Raw genomic sequence first — 16,701 nt, 5'->3', positions numbered from 1 at the left:
TTGGAACCAGAACTTTCTTGGGAAACACTAGTGAACTTTTCACACTACTTTACTACACTACCTGATAGCTCAGAGTCTGCCATCGCAGCGGAATTCGATCCATTTGTCCAGGAGCTGGATGAACTGGGACCCCACATACCTACGAGACAAACTGCAATCAAACTCACTATGACCACTTCGCCTTCTACAGACCACATCTCCCTACGGAAACTACAAGGCAAACTCAAAGATCGGTGGAAGAGTGATTGCTTGAGACACTATACGTGAGAATCTGTCCAACACTAGCGATTACAACAATTCATCAGTATCTACCAAGGCTCCTCATTGCCGTCAAACTTAAACAGCTTTCCACTGTGGGTTTGCAGCGTAGACGCATTAATGACCTTAACTATGCCGGCAGCACTGTCTTCCACGGTAACGGCGGCTTTCTCGAACCCGAAAGCATCGGCACCTCGGTTACCGAGATCAGTCTGAACCCAGCTATTTTTCCGTGCAATTGTCAGCCCACCACATAGGAACACTCGGGGGGTTGCACATATAACGTACCCCGGGTCCACAGGGAACGCATTTAACCAAGAATCTTCTGCGGAGATTGCCTTGGTATACCAGTGCTGAGCACCTTTGGTGGGAGCGTATGCAGCATTTTGCATTGGGATAAAGTTGCTAGGAATGGTCAGTACACTCACTTAGGCCCGGGCCTATAAGGTCAGGTGGACTAATATCCACCGGAGACTTACTATAGAAATATCAGCGCCTGGTCCAGGTTAAAGGAAATAGACTGACGGGACTTACCGTCAGGAAAGCGGAGCTGGACCCGATTGTTACCCACTTGGGGGCCTTGGACTCCTTGAGGACGGGTCGGAAAGCCTGGTAGAGATTGATGAAGCCGTATATATTGACGTCAATGTGCTTCTGGATATCCTCCACCTTGACCTCCGACACCTTTGGCCAAGAAAGAGCGATACCGGCGTTGGCGACCAGGATATCGATGTGGGTAATTCCCTTAGCAGCTAACGCCTTCACCGCTGCAGCAGGATCAGTGGGCGAGAGAGCATCGATCTTGATAACCTCCAAAGTAGTGCCTTCAGCCTTAGGCAGATCAGCCAAAGCATTGGAGGTTGGGTGGCTCGGGTCACGGTTCGCGGCGATCACGGTGTGGTTTGGCTTCTTCAGGTACAGTTCCAGGATACCTTTGCCGATGCCGCGGTTGGCGCCGGTGATGAGGACAATAGTTGGGGCCATGGTTAGCATTCAAAAACTTGTATTTCGAGGAAGGAAATCGATCTGATTGCTAGAGGCGAGATGGAATTGTGACAGAAGCTACGTTCCCACGAAGCGAGGGAGGCATGAACCATAACATGTATTTATATGTTTACCTCACGTGGTGACTATGACCGATTGGTAATAGCTGCAAGGTCATCATTTAGTTATTACTGAGAGTCGGGCAGCGGTTCAACTTCATGGTTTAGTAAAAGTATTCGACAGCACGCAATCAAAAGTAAGAAGGGCAACCACCGGCGCCAAGAACTACATCTCTCGATTAATGCCTGGCCCCCCATTACCTCTCTATATCCAATTCCAAAGTGTCAAAAAGACTAAGAGGGCTGCCAAGTCATCAAGTTGAGCATTCTACGCCCAATTCTTACCACGTGAATGATCCTCGCTGCTTATCTTTCGTTGCTTATTCCGAGGCCCCACAGTAAGCTGACCTTGCATGCCCAGGTGACGCCACTTCAGGAACATAACCTTGGAAGTGAATATCAGTTGAGTAATACGGAGTTATACTCCCTGCTCTGCGATACACCGAAGCCCTAGCTGTAGACGACGGCCCGAAGCGCCTCAAGACGGATTACATTGACCTGTACTATGTACATGCGTGGGACTTTGCCATGTCCATCCCTGAGCTGGGAAAAGCAAGCGGTAGTCCCGGTCTATCGAAGATATGATATCACGGTGTCATCACGGGTGGCATCGTGACAGGCTTTGAAATAGTGAGAAAAGTTAGAATACAACAATACTGTTAGGCACACCCGGATGATGATTTAGGAGACATGCGAAACACGAAGAGTCAATAGCCCAACCAGCCAGGTCCTCGACCTGATGGGTGACTCCCTGAATCACCCATCTAGTCCCAGATGATTGAATCAGAGTCATAACCGAAGAAGTCTTCAGCCCTCGTGTCGACATAAGGCCGATCTTTGTGGGTCGAGGACACGGGAAGGACAGGGTGAGACAGAGAAGACAAGACATTGTGCCCGCCTACACATCCCGGGCCACATCCTAAGTCCTGCGGATGTGTTTTGTATGACACAAGCTAAGATAGACGGAAATGGTAACAAACTGACGATTCCGGAAGAATCTCACAGTGAGGAAGATAGCTTCCAGTTTCGCGGGAGGGCCGCTGGTCAAGGCTGTTGGCGGGTGAACTCCGCTTCTAACCGCCTACGGCGGGCTTTTATGTCGGCGCAGTAACACCGGCATACCGGAGGATTTATTAATCCTACATGTTTTCGTAATTTATGTTATGTAATCGAGGCTCCATATAAATTGTGTAGAGAGCCGATACAGAAATACAGAGAGTTGAATACCATTGATCGGACCCTACATTTTACAATACGGAATACTCCGACATTTTATTGTGGCCTTTTTCTTTTGATATTGCTAGCTTCGCAGTTGACTTACGTGGGTAGGCCATATCTAATTCACTCTCGACTCTAGAAAACCCTATATCTTGAATAATATATGCCTCTAGATACACTCTACGATTTCCTTATATTGTTTTACCCTAATCTAGACTTCCGTCGCGTTATCTGGGAAAGTTGTGTTATGTGAGACAGCCTAATACCTGTTAGGCGGTGAACCATCCTGCCAAGGTGGGTAAGGTAAGCTGGATACAGCGAAAGCGAGGAACCATGCTTGATTCTAAGACGGGTACGACGCGTTCGAAACTGCCAGAGAAGTCGAGGCTAAGAAAGTCAACCCGCCAGAAGCGAGACCGTCGGATATATAGTCTGCTGAAGAAGTCTTTCGAGTATAGCAAGATGTGCGGCGCCGATGTTTGTTTGGGCATACGCATAAGGGACACTGGCCGGGTGTATATCTTTTCCGCTGATACTTCGGGGTTTTGGGCATTTGTTGGATCTAAATTGGTATACTCCCGCGATAGGCATATCCGTCCAAAGATAATTCGTTTAGGGCTACTATTATCCACCTCCAAGTCAGGTTACTGACAGGGACCTTGGTACACGAGCTGCCTGTGGCTCAGCAGAGGACCGAACCTAAGGGCCTTGATCTGCATGAGGCACCCCGCGGAGACTGAGCTGTATGGTTGAACTGCTATTGCTGATCCCCCAATGCGACCGAGTCACCTGCGGACCTTTGAGAGATTCAAATGTATGTATGAGCAGGATCATTTTTAAGATTTCAAAAATAACGCAGGCCTGTAAGATGTCTGATCAATTATGCGGGCGTTTTGCTCCAATTCATTCTAGCTCCGTTTACTCCTACGCTCCGGAGCCAGGCATAGGATTTCCCCCAGTCGATCCTTGTGGTCTCCGTATGCTGCTTCTCATAGCGGCATACATCTTTCGTCTCTTTTCGAGGGCCTCAAGAGCACCACTACCCATGGACTGTGGCCTGCCCTGGGGTAAGCCCACTGGCCCGAAAGTGCATGTGAGTTCCCGATTCAACAGATCGGGAATAGACTGTCCCACACCCGAGTTAATTCCGTAACTCGAACCTGGCATGTTGGTCGAGGCACCTTCGCCTTGCCCCGGAGGTGGTCTGCTGAGGTCCCTAGCACCAGAGGACTGATCCGGCAATTGATCATTCGAATCGCTCTGAGATTGAGACTCATTCGCCCCGGAGGATGGGTAGAGGGCCTTTTCGTAGGGAATCACATGTCCTGCCACTTCGGCAATGAGCACACCAACGACAGCTTCTTTAACGACGCCCTTTAGCACTGTCTTGAAGGATTCTTTTACAAGAGCATAGGATGCAGCTCGGCCCAGCTGGGTTTGGATGGCGGTCTTGAATGCGCCGGATACGACCCCCGCGCCAACTGACCCGAGAGCACCTCCGACCAGTCCACCGAAGGCATCTACTGCCACCGATTTCCAGCTTGGGGTCCTTCCATCTGCCAGATCGCCCAAGGCACCCGCTGCAACCCCCGCCACAACCCCCGCCGCGATTCCGACACCGATTTGGATCGCCAGACTTGCACCACCTGTGAGAATGCCTACTCCGATACTGACTGCCAGTCCGGCCACCGTGGTGATAAGGTTCTTCCAACTGAACTTCTTGAAGAGCTTCTTGAAGAAACTGAAGTGACCACTGGGGTCAATGCGGTTGATTGGGTCACCGGAGCAGTAAGCATAAGGATTGAACTCGCCCGTTGTAAAGGGGCTCCATGAATCTGGCGTAAGGAACCGCATCATGACTGGGTTGTACACGCGGTACCCATTGCCTAAGTGGTACCATCCGGTCACAGGATCACGCCACTGCCCATTGAAGGCAATAGAGGGCGATGACCCTGCGGCGCTGTGGCCATGTGGCGTATATTGCTGATGGTGAATCTGACCAGGCTGATGGGCGTCCAACCAGGTAAGAACAGATTGATGGCCGTCAGAAGCCCACAGTTGTGTTTGTGTGGTTTCCCCTTGTTGGATGGACTGCCCCCAGTATTCATTGCCATCAGATATATAGCTCACCTGTCGATTTCCTGCCTTCGTGGCGATGAGTTTGTCCTCTCGGTAAAAGAGATAGGTGTCTGGCTGTTCGGGGATCATCTGACAGATCAGCCTTCCAGACGCGTCGTAGCGGTACTGACTGACGACCGCACCACTTCCATCTCGGATTGCTTGCAAGCGGTTCACGCTGTCGTATTCTAGGGTGCGACCTTGCTCGTCTCGGGTCAGACAGCCGTTGGCATCATACTCCAGGTCGATTTGAGCCCTAAAATCCGGGTGGGTGTTGGTAATCCGGATGAGCTGGGTTGGATCCGCTGGGCTGTGCGAATAGCGCGAAATATTTCCACTGCCATCCTCAAAGCGGGTTTTTACTTCCACTAGATTGTCATATTCGTCGAAGTTGAAGTGTTGGCTTCGAAGACGTCCCTGCTCAAGCGATGGTAGCTGGCCTCCCTCGCAATTGTACTCAACAAGACGATTGTGGACATCGTACACGAAGACCTCATCTCGTAAAAGCCTGCCATCTCCGTCTTCGAGGTGGCGCGCAGTGACTAGCCCTGTCTCACCATACGATTGGGTTAGCTGATGAAGCTTTTTGGTCCCTTGGAAAACAGTCCGCTCGACCTCCCGGCCGAAGTCATCATAGGAGAGACTCGAGGCTAGGCTAACATTGCGTGCTTTGTCCTGCACTTCTGTGTGTGATAGACGGCTTGAATTATCATACGAGAAGGAGACTTTTAGTGTCTCTTTCAGTTTCTCCAGGCTCATCGATTTCATTCGACCAGCAGCATCATACGCTACCTGATATTCTTGTCCGTGCACATCCGTGTAACCGAGCAACTTCCCGGCCATCGAGTAAGTCGACTGTGCAGAGAACCCTGCGCCTTGGGAGATCTGAATCATTTCGTTGCTCAAGTGCCCTGATGGAGAATATTGGAGGTTCCGGGTACTATAGGAGGACTTGAGCAATGTTGGAAGCCCACTCTGTGGGTCATAACCGTACGCATCTTCAACGTCCGGGCCAGTCACTTTTGTGACTGCGTGGCTTAAGCCCGGCTCATAGGTGAGATTGGATTCATGACCCTTTTGCATTGTAATTTGTGCTGGTTGTGGAATGCTGCTCTGATACATTTGCTTCGTGGTTCGCTCGCCGATGTTTATCTCCGTGACACGATCCAACCCATCCAGGGATTGCTCGGCCAGAGTGATGCCATTGACTTGGATTGCGGTAGGTAACATGGCGGCACTCTGGATCGCATATTCGACGTTGGCCACCCGGCCACCCGGCCAAGTGGTCTTCGTTACGCGATCAAACGTATCGGATTCGTACAGCGTCTTGCGACCCAAGACATCTTCCTTCTCCACCAGGCGACCAAGTCCATCGTAGCGGTACTCGACCTTGCTGTACTGGGTTCCATCTCCTCGCAACAGCGTAGTCAGGGTTGGAGCCCGGGAAACATTTAACTGGGTGGCTGTTTGTCCTTCACCCTCGATCTTCTCTGTCCGGGTCAAGCTGATCGGATCTGTGAGCACGACCGTGATCAGGCCACTGCTGTCTGTTGTTCTCCAGACCTGGCCCCAGTCATCGTATTCCAGTTCCTGACTACTACGTTGTTCCACCAGAGTGCCCTTTGTGGTCAGCCAATCAATCTCGGCCGTTTTGCTACACTGCCCCTGGGCATTATAGCTCCGCTCCTGTACCAGGCGCAATGTGCCGCTATACTTTCCCGTCGTCTCATTCCAAGTGCCATCATCGTCCTGTTTTTCCATCTGGCATATCCGTTCCAGACCGTCGGTAATATATCGCGATTGGACGCCCTTGGCATCGGTCATTGACAACAGCCAGCCGGTTCCGTCCTCATTGATGGAGTACTCATTCTGGCGCGTTGCTTCATACCGGGTGCCCAGTGCTGTCGTGGCTTTGATCATCCGGCCGAGTTTGTCATATTGAAAGCGATCCTGCACACCGTCATCATCTGTCTGGAGTACGGGTAAGCCGGAGCACAGAGAAAAGGTTGTCTCGTCCCTGACAATGACGCCATCAAAGGTGGTAGTGATCAGAGCCCGCTTGAATTCGACGCTGCTTGGATACTGATAGACGGATGCCTGTACTGTAGCATAGATTTGAGATACCCATGTGGTCTCTTGTTGGATGCGCCCATGGTCCCTCGACCCCGGCTGGTTGACATACGCGAACTCAGCGCTGCTCAGCAACCGGGCCCCCGCGTGGGTGACGCGGTCCTTGATAGCGACAAAAGCCTTTGTCCGGGCATCAGTTGCTGTCGGAAGTTCATGGTACGTAAAGCGCTCACTCCGGGTGGGGGTGGGGTACGGGGTTGTTGCCGGTGTCAGCGTTTGAGTCTTCTGGTAGCGCTGAAAGCCATGAGGATCCGCCGGGCACAGCACCTGGCCAGTCCCAGCCAGCTTTTCCCCTTCTGGCGGATAGTAGGTGCGATCAGTCGTCACGCCGTCGGGTTTGACTTCTTGCGTCGGATTCCCCCATTCATCAAACACATATCTAGTAATTTCCTTCCGCTCCGCCCGACTTTGGCTGTCTGTATAGGCTATCGTCACGGCTTTTGGCAGCTGGTATTGCGCAGGCTGGTTATCAAATGATGTAACAGGAGATGCATAGTATTCGATGGTCTGCGTGGTCTTTTTCGTGCCCTGCTGCTGCTGAGTCACGACGGGAAGATGGAATTTGTTGTACTCGTACGTCGTTTTCATTCCGCCTTCGACCTCCACAGTTGAGGTATACTGATATTCCGAGCGCATTTGATACAGATTATCTCCGGTATCACTCCAATCCCGTCCACCATTGTACCCCAGGAAGTTATACGAGGAATAACTATATGACGTTCTGATCGCAGGCTGCTGGCGGCCCGGCCGCAAGACATGCGAAATCACATAAGGGATCGCCTCATACGGCGCCCGGGCTGGCATGCGATGTCCGTCCCGTTTATAGTTTATTTCTTCAATCAATCCTATGGGACTTTTCACCCGCGAGAGGCCGGTGAACCGACCCAATGTCGTGTACGAGAACTCCCAAGGTGGCGTCTTGCTCACTGGCAACTGGATTTCCACCAACTGTTTGTTCCTTTGAACGAGGGTGAAGGTGCTCGCTTCCGGGGTGCCGGGGTTCTGTGTGATAATTACTCGGGAGGTTTCATACTTCACCTCCAGTAGATCGTCGCCACCATCCTGGATCTTGCTAAGCCGGGGCTGTGAACCCGATCGTTCCCAGATGAACCGGAGGGAGCGACCATTGGAGCCGTACAGCGCAATCGGGACGGATCGATCATAAGTGTCGTTCGCATTAGACAGAATTTCTGTCTGGCCTGATTTATAGACTACCTCATAGCCCGACTCGATCTTCCTGGCCTGGAAACTTTTGAGTTTTTGTTCTTTGACAAGGAAAACACTCGATGTCTCGGTGACCTGGTAGTTCTCCCCTATCGAGAGCATCAGAGTCTTCCGTTGCCGGTGCTCATATGAGGAGAGATTGAGGGACCAGCCGGTGCCGAAGCCGACGTCCTGGGTGTTGAGAGCATGATATCTGAGCGTGAGCTTGAATTCGGGGCAATTGCGCGTCTGGGCCGGTGCTTCATAGATGTCGACCGAGCAGGAGTATTGTCCAGTGCGAGGGTCCACCCCTTTCTGAAGGAAGCTTTCAAAATTAAAGCCCTGAGAGTGAAATGGAGATTGACTAGAGGACATTTTCTTTTCTTTTTCCCCGCTTGACACAATTTCTGAATGATGTGGAAATGAGGAAGAGCTTGAGGATGACAGTGATGGAACCATCTCTCAAACTACTAGAGATCCTTATATACTTATCACATTTTTTATTTTTCCCACTGGGCAATCGAACATTGTATGTCAACCATATGCTTTGTCCTGTCGTACTCCGAATTGACACGCACAATGTACGCATCGATTTTCCGATAACACAGTGTCCGCCAGAAATATTCTCTGGCGTCGGTGCCAAGAGGGTATAGTTACATTCCAAGTGCGGGCAATGTGCAGGGAAGATCAAAATATTCAAGGGTTCATCGGGGGTACCGGAATGACCATGGTTGGTGAGTTGTCCTCATGTGCATATGCATATTCATGCTCAGCTCCCAGCTGAAACTGCATTTGGGCATCTATATATGAGTAATACGTATGAGACATATTTTCTATTGGGCATTGTTACTACCCAAGAGGCCATGGATACATTTCAACAGCGGGGAATCTGCAGGAAAGATTACGTTATTTCAGCTAAGGGTCCACCGGCGGCGGTACGGATATGGTTGGTGGGTGTTCACATGGGTATATGCATGCATCGTGAACCACTCATATACTAACTGTATTTGAGCATTTATATATGATTAATTTGTATGAGGCATATTTTCTATTGGGTAAGATCTCATCTAAGGCGCCCATAGATGAGGCAGGAAGAGAAAGGCCCCAAAGTCAATATTGCATTCCGCAGCATGATGGTGTATGTTTCCTGTCCAGCATTGTCAGAAGCGGACGAGGTAGTACAACAGTGTGTGGAGACAATATACCATACAGCGTCTAGGGGATCTGTTGCCGCCGAGTCATCCATGCCAACACATCACTTCTATCTCAGAGAGGTTATCGTCGGGAGACTCGTGCTGAAATGGGGAGTCGAACAAAACGTATATATATCCCCTCAAGATATCTCTCAAAAGTTCACTTCTTTCGGTAGCAAATATCTGCATTCTCATTCCAGATCCTATCGATTGATTCAAATCTCAACATACTTTATCATGGCTGTACAGTGGGAAGTCACCGATATGACGGTTGAGACCAGCCCAAGTGATCACACCCGAGATAGCCTCTTCGCCAATGGCCAAATGCAGGTACCTGTATTCGTGTCGATTAAGGCAATCGATCCGGCCACCGGTGCAGGTCACACGCTAAGGGAGGCAGAGCTTAATACGATCAAGCTTGTGGACTATTTCAGTCCTCCTACACAACTGTCGGCCCCTTGGACTTATTCGGGCCAGGAAAACGAATTCCACCATGTGTTGCCGTCAACAGCGAGCGACGAGACGCCCCAAACGGACGGGTCCAGTCCTACTGCAGCGTTGCAAAAGAAAACCTGGTGGGTTTCGACCTCGAGAGTCGAGCACAAGAACATCGGGGCAAGCATCCAGGCTCCCGATCGGACCGTCTATCATACCGGCGGCGGTGGTCCGGGCAGCTTCGATTCCCATGTGACCATTAGTGGTATAGCCTCAATCCATTACAACATGAGTAATGTCGGGTTCGACCGAGAGGATACCGCAAATGGGAAGACTACGAGCGGGGCTCACACATTCGATCAGGACAATTATTATCTTTCAAGCAAGGTCTACCGATTCAGAAAAGTCCAGATGACGGGCGGTTATTTTTCGGGCCCTCCGCCGGTTGAGTACTCTTACGTACGAGTCTCGAAGAAGCAGTCCTTTGCCGTCATGGAGCAAACCTACCTGCACTACTTGTGGCCGATTGGCTCGCAACAGACAAAGCAGGCAGGGCACCAAAACGCAACAGCCAATATCACAGTCAATCAACGACACGGTGCCCTCTGTCTCACCCGTCTCACCTTGAAGGGCCTTGTATTATACGGCGATATCGGTGCCGGCTTTAATGGTCGATTCACGATATGGGATGAATATGGTAATTGGGGGAAGTTCGGAGCTGGCAGTAAAGACTACTACAACCTCATCACCGTGTCCGCCCACAATTCGTTATTGGATGAAGAGTTCTCGCCCAGTGAGAAATGCACTCCCATCAGTCCAGAAGAGGCTGCTTCCCTTGAACCTGGAAATTGAAAATAATTATGTATATGCTACATATGTTTCTTCTGTCTATCTGTCGAATTTCGGATTCGAATCCGATCAGTAATGGATATATCCCGTTTTGAGTACCCTTCTCCATGTATCATCGCCTATCAAGTTAGGTCTCATAGGTACATCGAGCGGTCCGAAGCCACTCGGCGAGGAAAGCTGTTGCCTACACCTGGGCAGGCGGTCTTCTATACTTACATGAAAGGTCGAAGAGGGGTTATGAATTGGAAGCATATTGTACATAGCATTCAAGCTTTTATCCAGTATGGTTGTTCGCCTACAACTCAGGCACCGTAAGATCATAGATCCAGCATTCACATGGCCAGTTGTCGTTCTCAGACATGGAAAATGATGGACCGTGATGAAAGACAATAGAAAGCTCCACGCCCAATTCTCGCAACGATCCAATTTCATTCTCCCAGTCCACCTCGATCTCTTCCTCGTCCCTTTCATAGAACTTCCTATATGTGATCACACGCAAATTCGGAAGCTGGCCGGCCTCCACCATTTCAGCAATGCTACAGAAGGACATATTGATGGAGAATCTACAGAGTGGAGATCCAGATATGGAGAAACAACACTGTGAGATTCGCCTGGGAGCAAAGGGACGGAGAGGAAGAAGAGAGAGGGAGAGGAAGAAAAGAGAGAAGGAGAGAAGAGAGAGCTATCTAGCTATCTATCTATCACTATCTGGATCTGTCCCATGTTGGGCAGCTGCCTAAGGCAGAATCAGACACTCAACACATATCCGCTAGGTCGAAATCGTTTAATGTGAGGGTCTCCAGACTGACAGGAAAACAGGGAATAGGATCGTACACATCCCATTCGTCCAGTAACAATTCAAAGAGCTCATAGTTGGGTATGGAGATGGTTAGGTGTTTCAAACAGTTCAAAGTAGTCGAAATGCGCCCGGTCTTCTCCATATCATAGGCCGAAATCAAGATACTCCACACCCGCCGAGCTACTCTGTTCGATTCTTTCAATGAATTTTCTTAGACAATGTCGGTCATCCCATTGATGCCTTTGTCTAGTCATCTCATAGATGCCTCCATTTGTTTCCAGACTGAGCCTGTCTTTGTTAGACGACTTCCTTTGTTTGGCAGGGTATAAATCCCCTGCTTCAGATAGATTGAATAGATCATGATTCTTCTTCCTCTCTCTCCCCATAGTTAGTAGCCCAACAAATTTGTATAGTGAGACGCCGTTCAGGTTACTGTGTCCACAGCTAATGAAGTCCCCGCTCACGTCCAGGCATGTGCCTTTCATTGTGAAGTGGGTAAAACTCTCGGGAAAGGCGAGGATCCGTCCAAGTGTATCTGGTGAAAGCTCGCAGTTGAGCAAGGCAAGCTCTTTGAGTTCTGTCTTCTTAGAAGGCAAACTTGCAGCAAAGTGCTTTGGGTGTAAGGATTCGATGTCGGCGCCTTGGATGTGTAGCTTTTCAAGCTGCTCCATGTAGAAAACAATCTCGTTGCAACCAAGCACCCATTTATCTTCATCCCGATCTGTGAAGGCTGCCCCGAGATATACTAGAGGATATTAGCCTTTTGCTTACTCCCTCGAGTCAGATTCTAGAACTTACACGACCGTAGCCTCTGTCCTGCATATTGAGTGGGGGACTCAATCTCGACATTGTTCTTGTTTGTCCCGAGCATAGTGAGCAACCTGTGGTTTGTTGATTCGAAGATATCTTGGAGCGGTATGCTGCGCACGCTCAAGCGTTCTAGGTTATGCATTTCACAGATAGCATCAAGGAGAGACTCGTAGGTTGGATCCATTTGGGTGTTATGGAAGTGAACCTGTAGCTCGAGGACCAGAGAAGATAGCGAAAAGTTTTGCTGTAAAGTCCGTGCAAGCTGTTCGGAGCTGAGCGTATTTCTCAAACAAATCGAGGAATAGAGGGCTGGGGTTGTGACAGCGTGGAATTGGCGACAGGTTAACGCAAGACTGGAAAGGGAATGTGGTGATTGTCGCAGGTGCTGGAATATCATCTCCAGCAGTTCAAGAGGAAGCTTAAAGAAAGAGACTTGGGCAGTCATTGTCAGCAGATTTTGACATGAGAGCAAAGAGGATAGAAGAAGGAGGGATTGATCTTGGCAGGTTTTGACAGGAGAGAAGAGACGAGAGAAAATATGAGAGAAGAAGGATGGATTCTCTATAAACAGAAGCTGGCTAGCTAGTTAGTTAGTTAGTTTATGCCTGGTTGATGCCTTATCTGTCAAGCATCAATGCAGATGCTCTCTCTTACCAGATTGGGATATGGGCTCCTATGTCAATTGTGCCTTTCATGTCTTTGTCCCTTTGTCCCCATGAAGCCATTTAAAGAGCTTCATGACAGTAGTTAGATCATCACCAGCAATTATCATTATCTCAGTTGATCACTTCCTTGCTTCATTAGAAATGTAGAGTATGTGCATCGGAATTTATTCTGACTCTGTACACTTCAAGGTTTAAAATAGCTATCTGCAAGATATAATACCGGGTTTTATGTAGTTAATAGAATGGAATAGGCATAGTAGGCTGTGAATATATTCTGTTTGCCTTTTAAAACTTTCAACACCTTCTCACCAGATAACTTCTCCTTACCAACCACCCGTGGACTAGAATCACTTGATTGATCTCTTGTGTGCCTCTTATATCTCTTCTACTTGTGAACCACCAGAATCTTTTATTTATTCGTGTCTCACTTGCCTCTCATCTCTCTTCTCCTTGCCAAACCATCATGGCATCACCTGGGTCTAGCACGCCCACCTCGCCGACCTCATCATCGTCGCGCCCAACCTCGCCATCCATAATCGCTGTGAGGACAAACACAAACAAAGTGTCTGTACCTCCTTGAAGGCTACACTTGAAGGGTAGTCAAAGCAAGAGGAACCCATTATTCCCATATCGAGGCGTTTTCTGTGTACTGGGATTATGAGGATACCCGCGCTGAGCAAGATATCTAAGGATCAGCGTCGTGGAAGCGGGCAATGACAGCGGATCGGACACTTGTCGGCATTCCGGCACGGATGACCTCAAAACCGAGAGGGAATGTTCCAAGGAACATCGGGCTTAGCCAAGAGGGTTAGGGGCCAATGGTCAAAGATGAGAAACCGTGGCTGGAGGCTAGTGGAGCGAAACACACCCTGCTGGACAAGGATTGGAAAGGGTAACGAGGCGGGGGCCATAGCGACCCGGTTAGTGGGCAGGGAGGCCGAGGGGTCTTCTGAAGTCCGAGAGCAGAAAAGCCAAATCTATGGTCGTTGCCACGCTCGGTGAAACGCGAGACCTCTGACGATAGGACACTGGAGGGGGAATATTAGAGGAACCAGTCTAGCTTGCGGGACACGGCGAGGTGGCATAACATACGGAAGATAAACCAGTTCACAGTCGCTGGGCTGTCGCCGGACGTGGCTGGCGAAAGAGGCGCTGCCGAGCCGCCGGCTGGAGGGCCATAGATCATCTCCGCCATACTAGTAAAGGTGGATTTCTGAACTTCCTGGGTCCAGCTTGAGTAGCGGAGCTCAACAGTTGACATGGAGGGCCAGGAGATGTCATCGCCAATCACTAACATACTGCCATTGGTGCCTGTCGTCTGTTTAGTCCTTCTCGATCTCGGTCGTAGTGCGGGAGGCCCAGGTATTCTAGGACGACAGCATTACTGTACGTGCCGACTTGGTCGAGGTGGCAGTCACGGAAGAGGCCGTTCGTCTATTGGAGGGACTCAAGAATAACCAGCTTCCGCTCAGAATCCCTAGTGCGGTTGGTATATTCAGATGTATAAAATATTCATGATCCAAACTAGAATAGGCAGAATATGAACTGGCACTGGGCGTAATAGAGTGTCGTACCATGTAGTGGCAACAAAATACATGTATTTATGGTAAAGCCTACCCTTAAACGAAGCAACCTCTCTTTAGATCTCGAATCCGGATGTTGTTATACTCCACAGCGTATGCAACGAAATTGACTAAATGCATAAGTGGATAAGTGGACCCTAAGCTTTGGTCGACATTGAAACGTCTACAAATCTGACAGGTATCATTTCAAAAAAGTTCATTGCTATTACATAAATATATGTCGAAGGGGACTTCATCCCCTAGAAAAGAATATACATCCTCAGTGGTTAAGGAGGCGTATCAAGTCGTCTTTAAAGAAACTCATGTATGCCTGTCTACAGTTTCAACAAACTGGACCGATTACTTCAGATCCGCGCATCCGAGGGCAAGGGTGCCACCCTAGAGATTAGTTAGTCATGGACTCTCCACGAAAGAGTCTGCGTTGAAGATTATCACTTACCAGGAGGTTGGCCTCAGTGCAGCACTGGGGCTTGGTGTCACAGCTAGATTTCTCGTACCCGTGACCTATAGAAAATGTTAGAAGAATTCCCATCTTGTAAAATCACAAGAGAGTCCAAACATACAGAGAAGACCAATGGATCCAACGAGGTTGGCAGCATCAATGCCGAGAGTCAACAAGAGAGGGTCGACAAGGGGGTCGAGAGGAGTGGTGAGAGTTCCACAGCAGAGGAGGGGACCGACACATTCCGAGGTATCAGAGCGCTTCACGGAGAGATTGGACTCCTGGGGAAGGGCGGACACGATGCCGGCACCAACGAGAGAGAGAACGGAGAGGATAAAGAGTCTCATTTTGATGGAGGATTTCAAGTTGGGAGTTGGTCGTTTGAAGAAGAGAGAAGTAGTTGTTGTGATGAAGAGAGGATTGCGATTGTGGATGATGTTTAGGATCTGTGGAATATCCTGGTCTTTAAATAGTATTCACGACAAGATATCCAAGGCATCAATTGCATCCGAAACCGCCCCTATGTCCAATAATTGAGTATCCTTATCATCGGGTTCGGATTGTGGAAACACATATTTGTGAATCGTAAAAATGAACTCCCCGAGTAGTTCACATCTTGGTGGACAAGAAGATCTGCGAAACTCTAGATACCATTTGGCCCCAATATAAGAGGCCGAGTGAGAGTGTTGGACTATGAACCGAGGTACAGGGATGCTGGAACGGCAGTTCCTATTACTGGAAAAGTGAACCAATTCTTTAGATTGAATCCAACCATAGTTCATCATGTGGACATCTCTGATTCAGATGAGCTCCAAGCGAGCTGTCTTGGCTGTCGATCACTCTTGGTCCATGCTCAATATCATTGAAAGGCTTGCATTTACTGGCTCCAAGTCAATACCAAGTACGCAAAATAAATAGCCAGTGGGGCAAACCCCCGGTTAATCCCTCTCCGTCTCTCATCGGGGAGTTCCTTATCAGTGGATCCGGTTTCCGGGATGATCTGCCCTGTGGCATCGAATCAGAATTGCCAAGATGTCGATCCACAGCAAGGAGCCCTGTTACCCGATCGACCTATCGACCAGGCACAGAACTCAATTGATGAATAAAAAGCAAACCTGTACTCCGTACCCCGGAGTGATATCGGCAGGCTCGGCAGTCTAAAATTTTATGCAGTTGGCTTACAATTTGTCATTTACATTTGAGATAAGTCTCGCACCGTTGATTGCACGATGCCGAACTGGCATGTGCGCACCAAGGGGATGGACATTGTGATGATTCATGATTCGCAGTCCGAAACACCATAACAATGCAAATTTTCAATTCTCTTGTAGTTGGTATATAGTGCCGAGAGATTTATCTACATTATTGGCTCATAATGAAATAACATAAATTAGTGGTTGTTAAGATATCAAGTTGTAATTTATCACATTTATTATTGTGTTCCGGAGTGCGTAGCTCGGTTAACGTACGTAACTTTGAGAAAATTCGCCTCTAGTCTAGGCTAAGAAGGAACCATGCTCAGCCATTCAGTATTTGGAATATAAATACGTATATATCTATATATATCTGTGTTTCACTGCCTTCCGCAAGTACCAAGTGTACCGAGGTCCACGGTTCTGAGGCAGCTTTACTGCCTAAGGCAGATAGGACCTTGCTCCCCACCTAGCTGATCTCTCCCTTCTTCCCCCAGCCATTAGCTCAATCCAACCTATAGTTTCTTTCCCATCTGGCCTTCCCTCCAGGGCTACAACGGTTCATGCTTACATGTACCATACAGGCTGTGTCCGCCCCCACTAATCAAGTGGTTCCACTCTACACTTATCTCTCAACAAAGCAAACTGGGAGCTCTGGTTTGCACCAAATAGCATCCACATGGCTCTGGTCTTCTCAAGCTA

At 49.1% G+C, this 16,701-nt stretch overlaps 6 protein-coding genes across 6 annotated transcripts; 1 reads left to right on the top strand and 5 right to left on the bottom strand.

Moving 5' to 3' along the window:
• Window positions 1–308: 308 nt before the first annotated feature.
• Window positions 309–1,242, bottom strand: N7471_009137 (uncharacterized protein; the record flags this gene model as incomplete). Its single annotated transcript, XM_057281856.1, has 4 exons — window positions 309–480; window positions 547–663; window positions 738–754; window positions 793–1,242. 4 exons carry the CDS (start codon window positions 1,240–1,242, stop codon window positions 309–311), a joined length of 756 nt encoding a protein of 251 aa, XP_057132739.1.
• A 2,261-nt stretch (window positions 1,243–3,503) lies between these two features.
• Window positions 3,504–8,405, bottom strand: N7471_009136 (RHS repeat-associated core domain-containing protein; the record flags this gene model as incomplete). Its single annotated transcript, XM_057281855.1, has 1 exon — window positions 3,504–8,405. The coding sequence occupies one exon, from the start codon at window positions 8,403–8,405 to the stop codon at window positions 3,504–3,506; it is 4,902 nt and encodes a 1,633-aa protein (XP_057132738.1).
• A 1,055-nt stretch (window positions 8,406–9,460) lies between these two features.
• N7471_009135 (uncharacterized protein) lies at window positions 9,461–10,510 on the top strand (the record flags this gene model as incomplete). The annotated part of the gene is made up of 1 exon (XM_057281854.1): window positions 9,461–10,510. The coding sequence occupies one exon, from the start codon at window positions 9,461–9,463 to the stop codon at window positions 10,508–10,510; it is 1,050 nt and encodes a 349-aa protein (XP_057132737.1).
• Window positions 10,511–10,802: 292 nt separating this feature from the next.
• On the bottom strand, window positions 10,803–12,561 carry N7471_009134 (F-box protein; the record flags this gene model as incomplete). The annotated part of the gene is made up of 3 exons (XM_057281853.1): window positions 10,803–10,982; window positions 11,771–12,051; window positions 12,105–12,561. The coding sequence occupies 3 exons, from the start codon at window positions 12,559–12,561 to the stop codon at window positions 10,803–10,805; spliced, it is 918 nt and encodes a 305-aa protein (XP_057132736.1).
• Window positions 12,562–13,823: 1,262 nt separating this feature from the next.
• On the bottom strand, window positions 13,824–14,042 carry N7471_009133 (SNF2-related protein; the record flags this gene model as incomplete). The annotated part of the gene is made up of 1 exon (XM_057281852.1): window positions 13,824–14,042. The coding sequence occupies one exon, from the start codon at window positions 14,040–14,042 to the stop codon at window positions 13,824–13,826; it is 219 nt and encodes a 72-aa protein (XP_057132735.1).
• A 661-nt stretch (window positions 14,043–14,703) lies between these two features.
• Window positions 14,704–15,153, bottom strand: N7471_009132 (hydrophobin family protein; the record flags this gene model as incomplete). The annotated part of the gene is made up of 3 exons (XM_057281851.1): window positions 14,704–14,742; window positions 14,804–14,868; window positions 14,928–15,153. 3 exons carry the CDS (start codon window positions 15,151–15,153, stop codon window positions 14,704–14,706), a joined length of 330 nt encoding a protein of 109 aa, XP_057132734.1.
• Between the last annotated feature and the right edge of the window lie 1,548 nt (window positions 15,154–16,701).

The sequence above is a fragment of the Penicillium samsonianum genome (assembly GCF_028829775.1).
Source record: "Penicillium samsonianum strain IBT 33392 chromosome Unknown utg000005l_segment0_segment0, whole genome shotgun sequence".
Classification (NCBI taxonomy): Eukaryota; Fungi; Ascomycota; class Eurotiomycetes; order Eurotiales; family Aspergillaceae; genus Penicillium; species Penicillium samsonianum.
The sequence above is the reverse complement of the archived record's forward strand: the minus strand, read 5'-3'. Positions and strand labels throughout refer to the sequence as shown.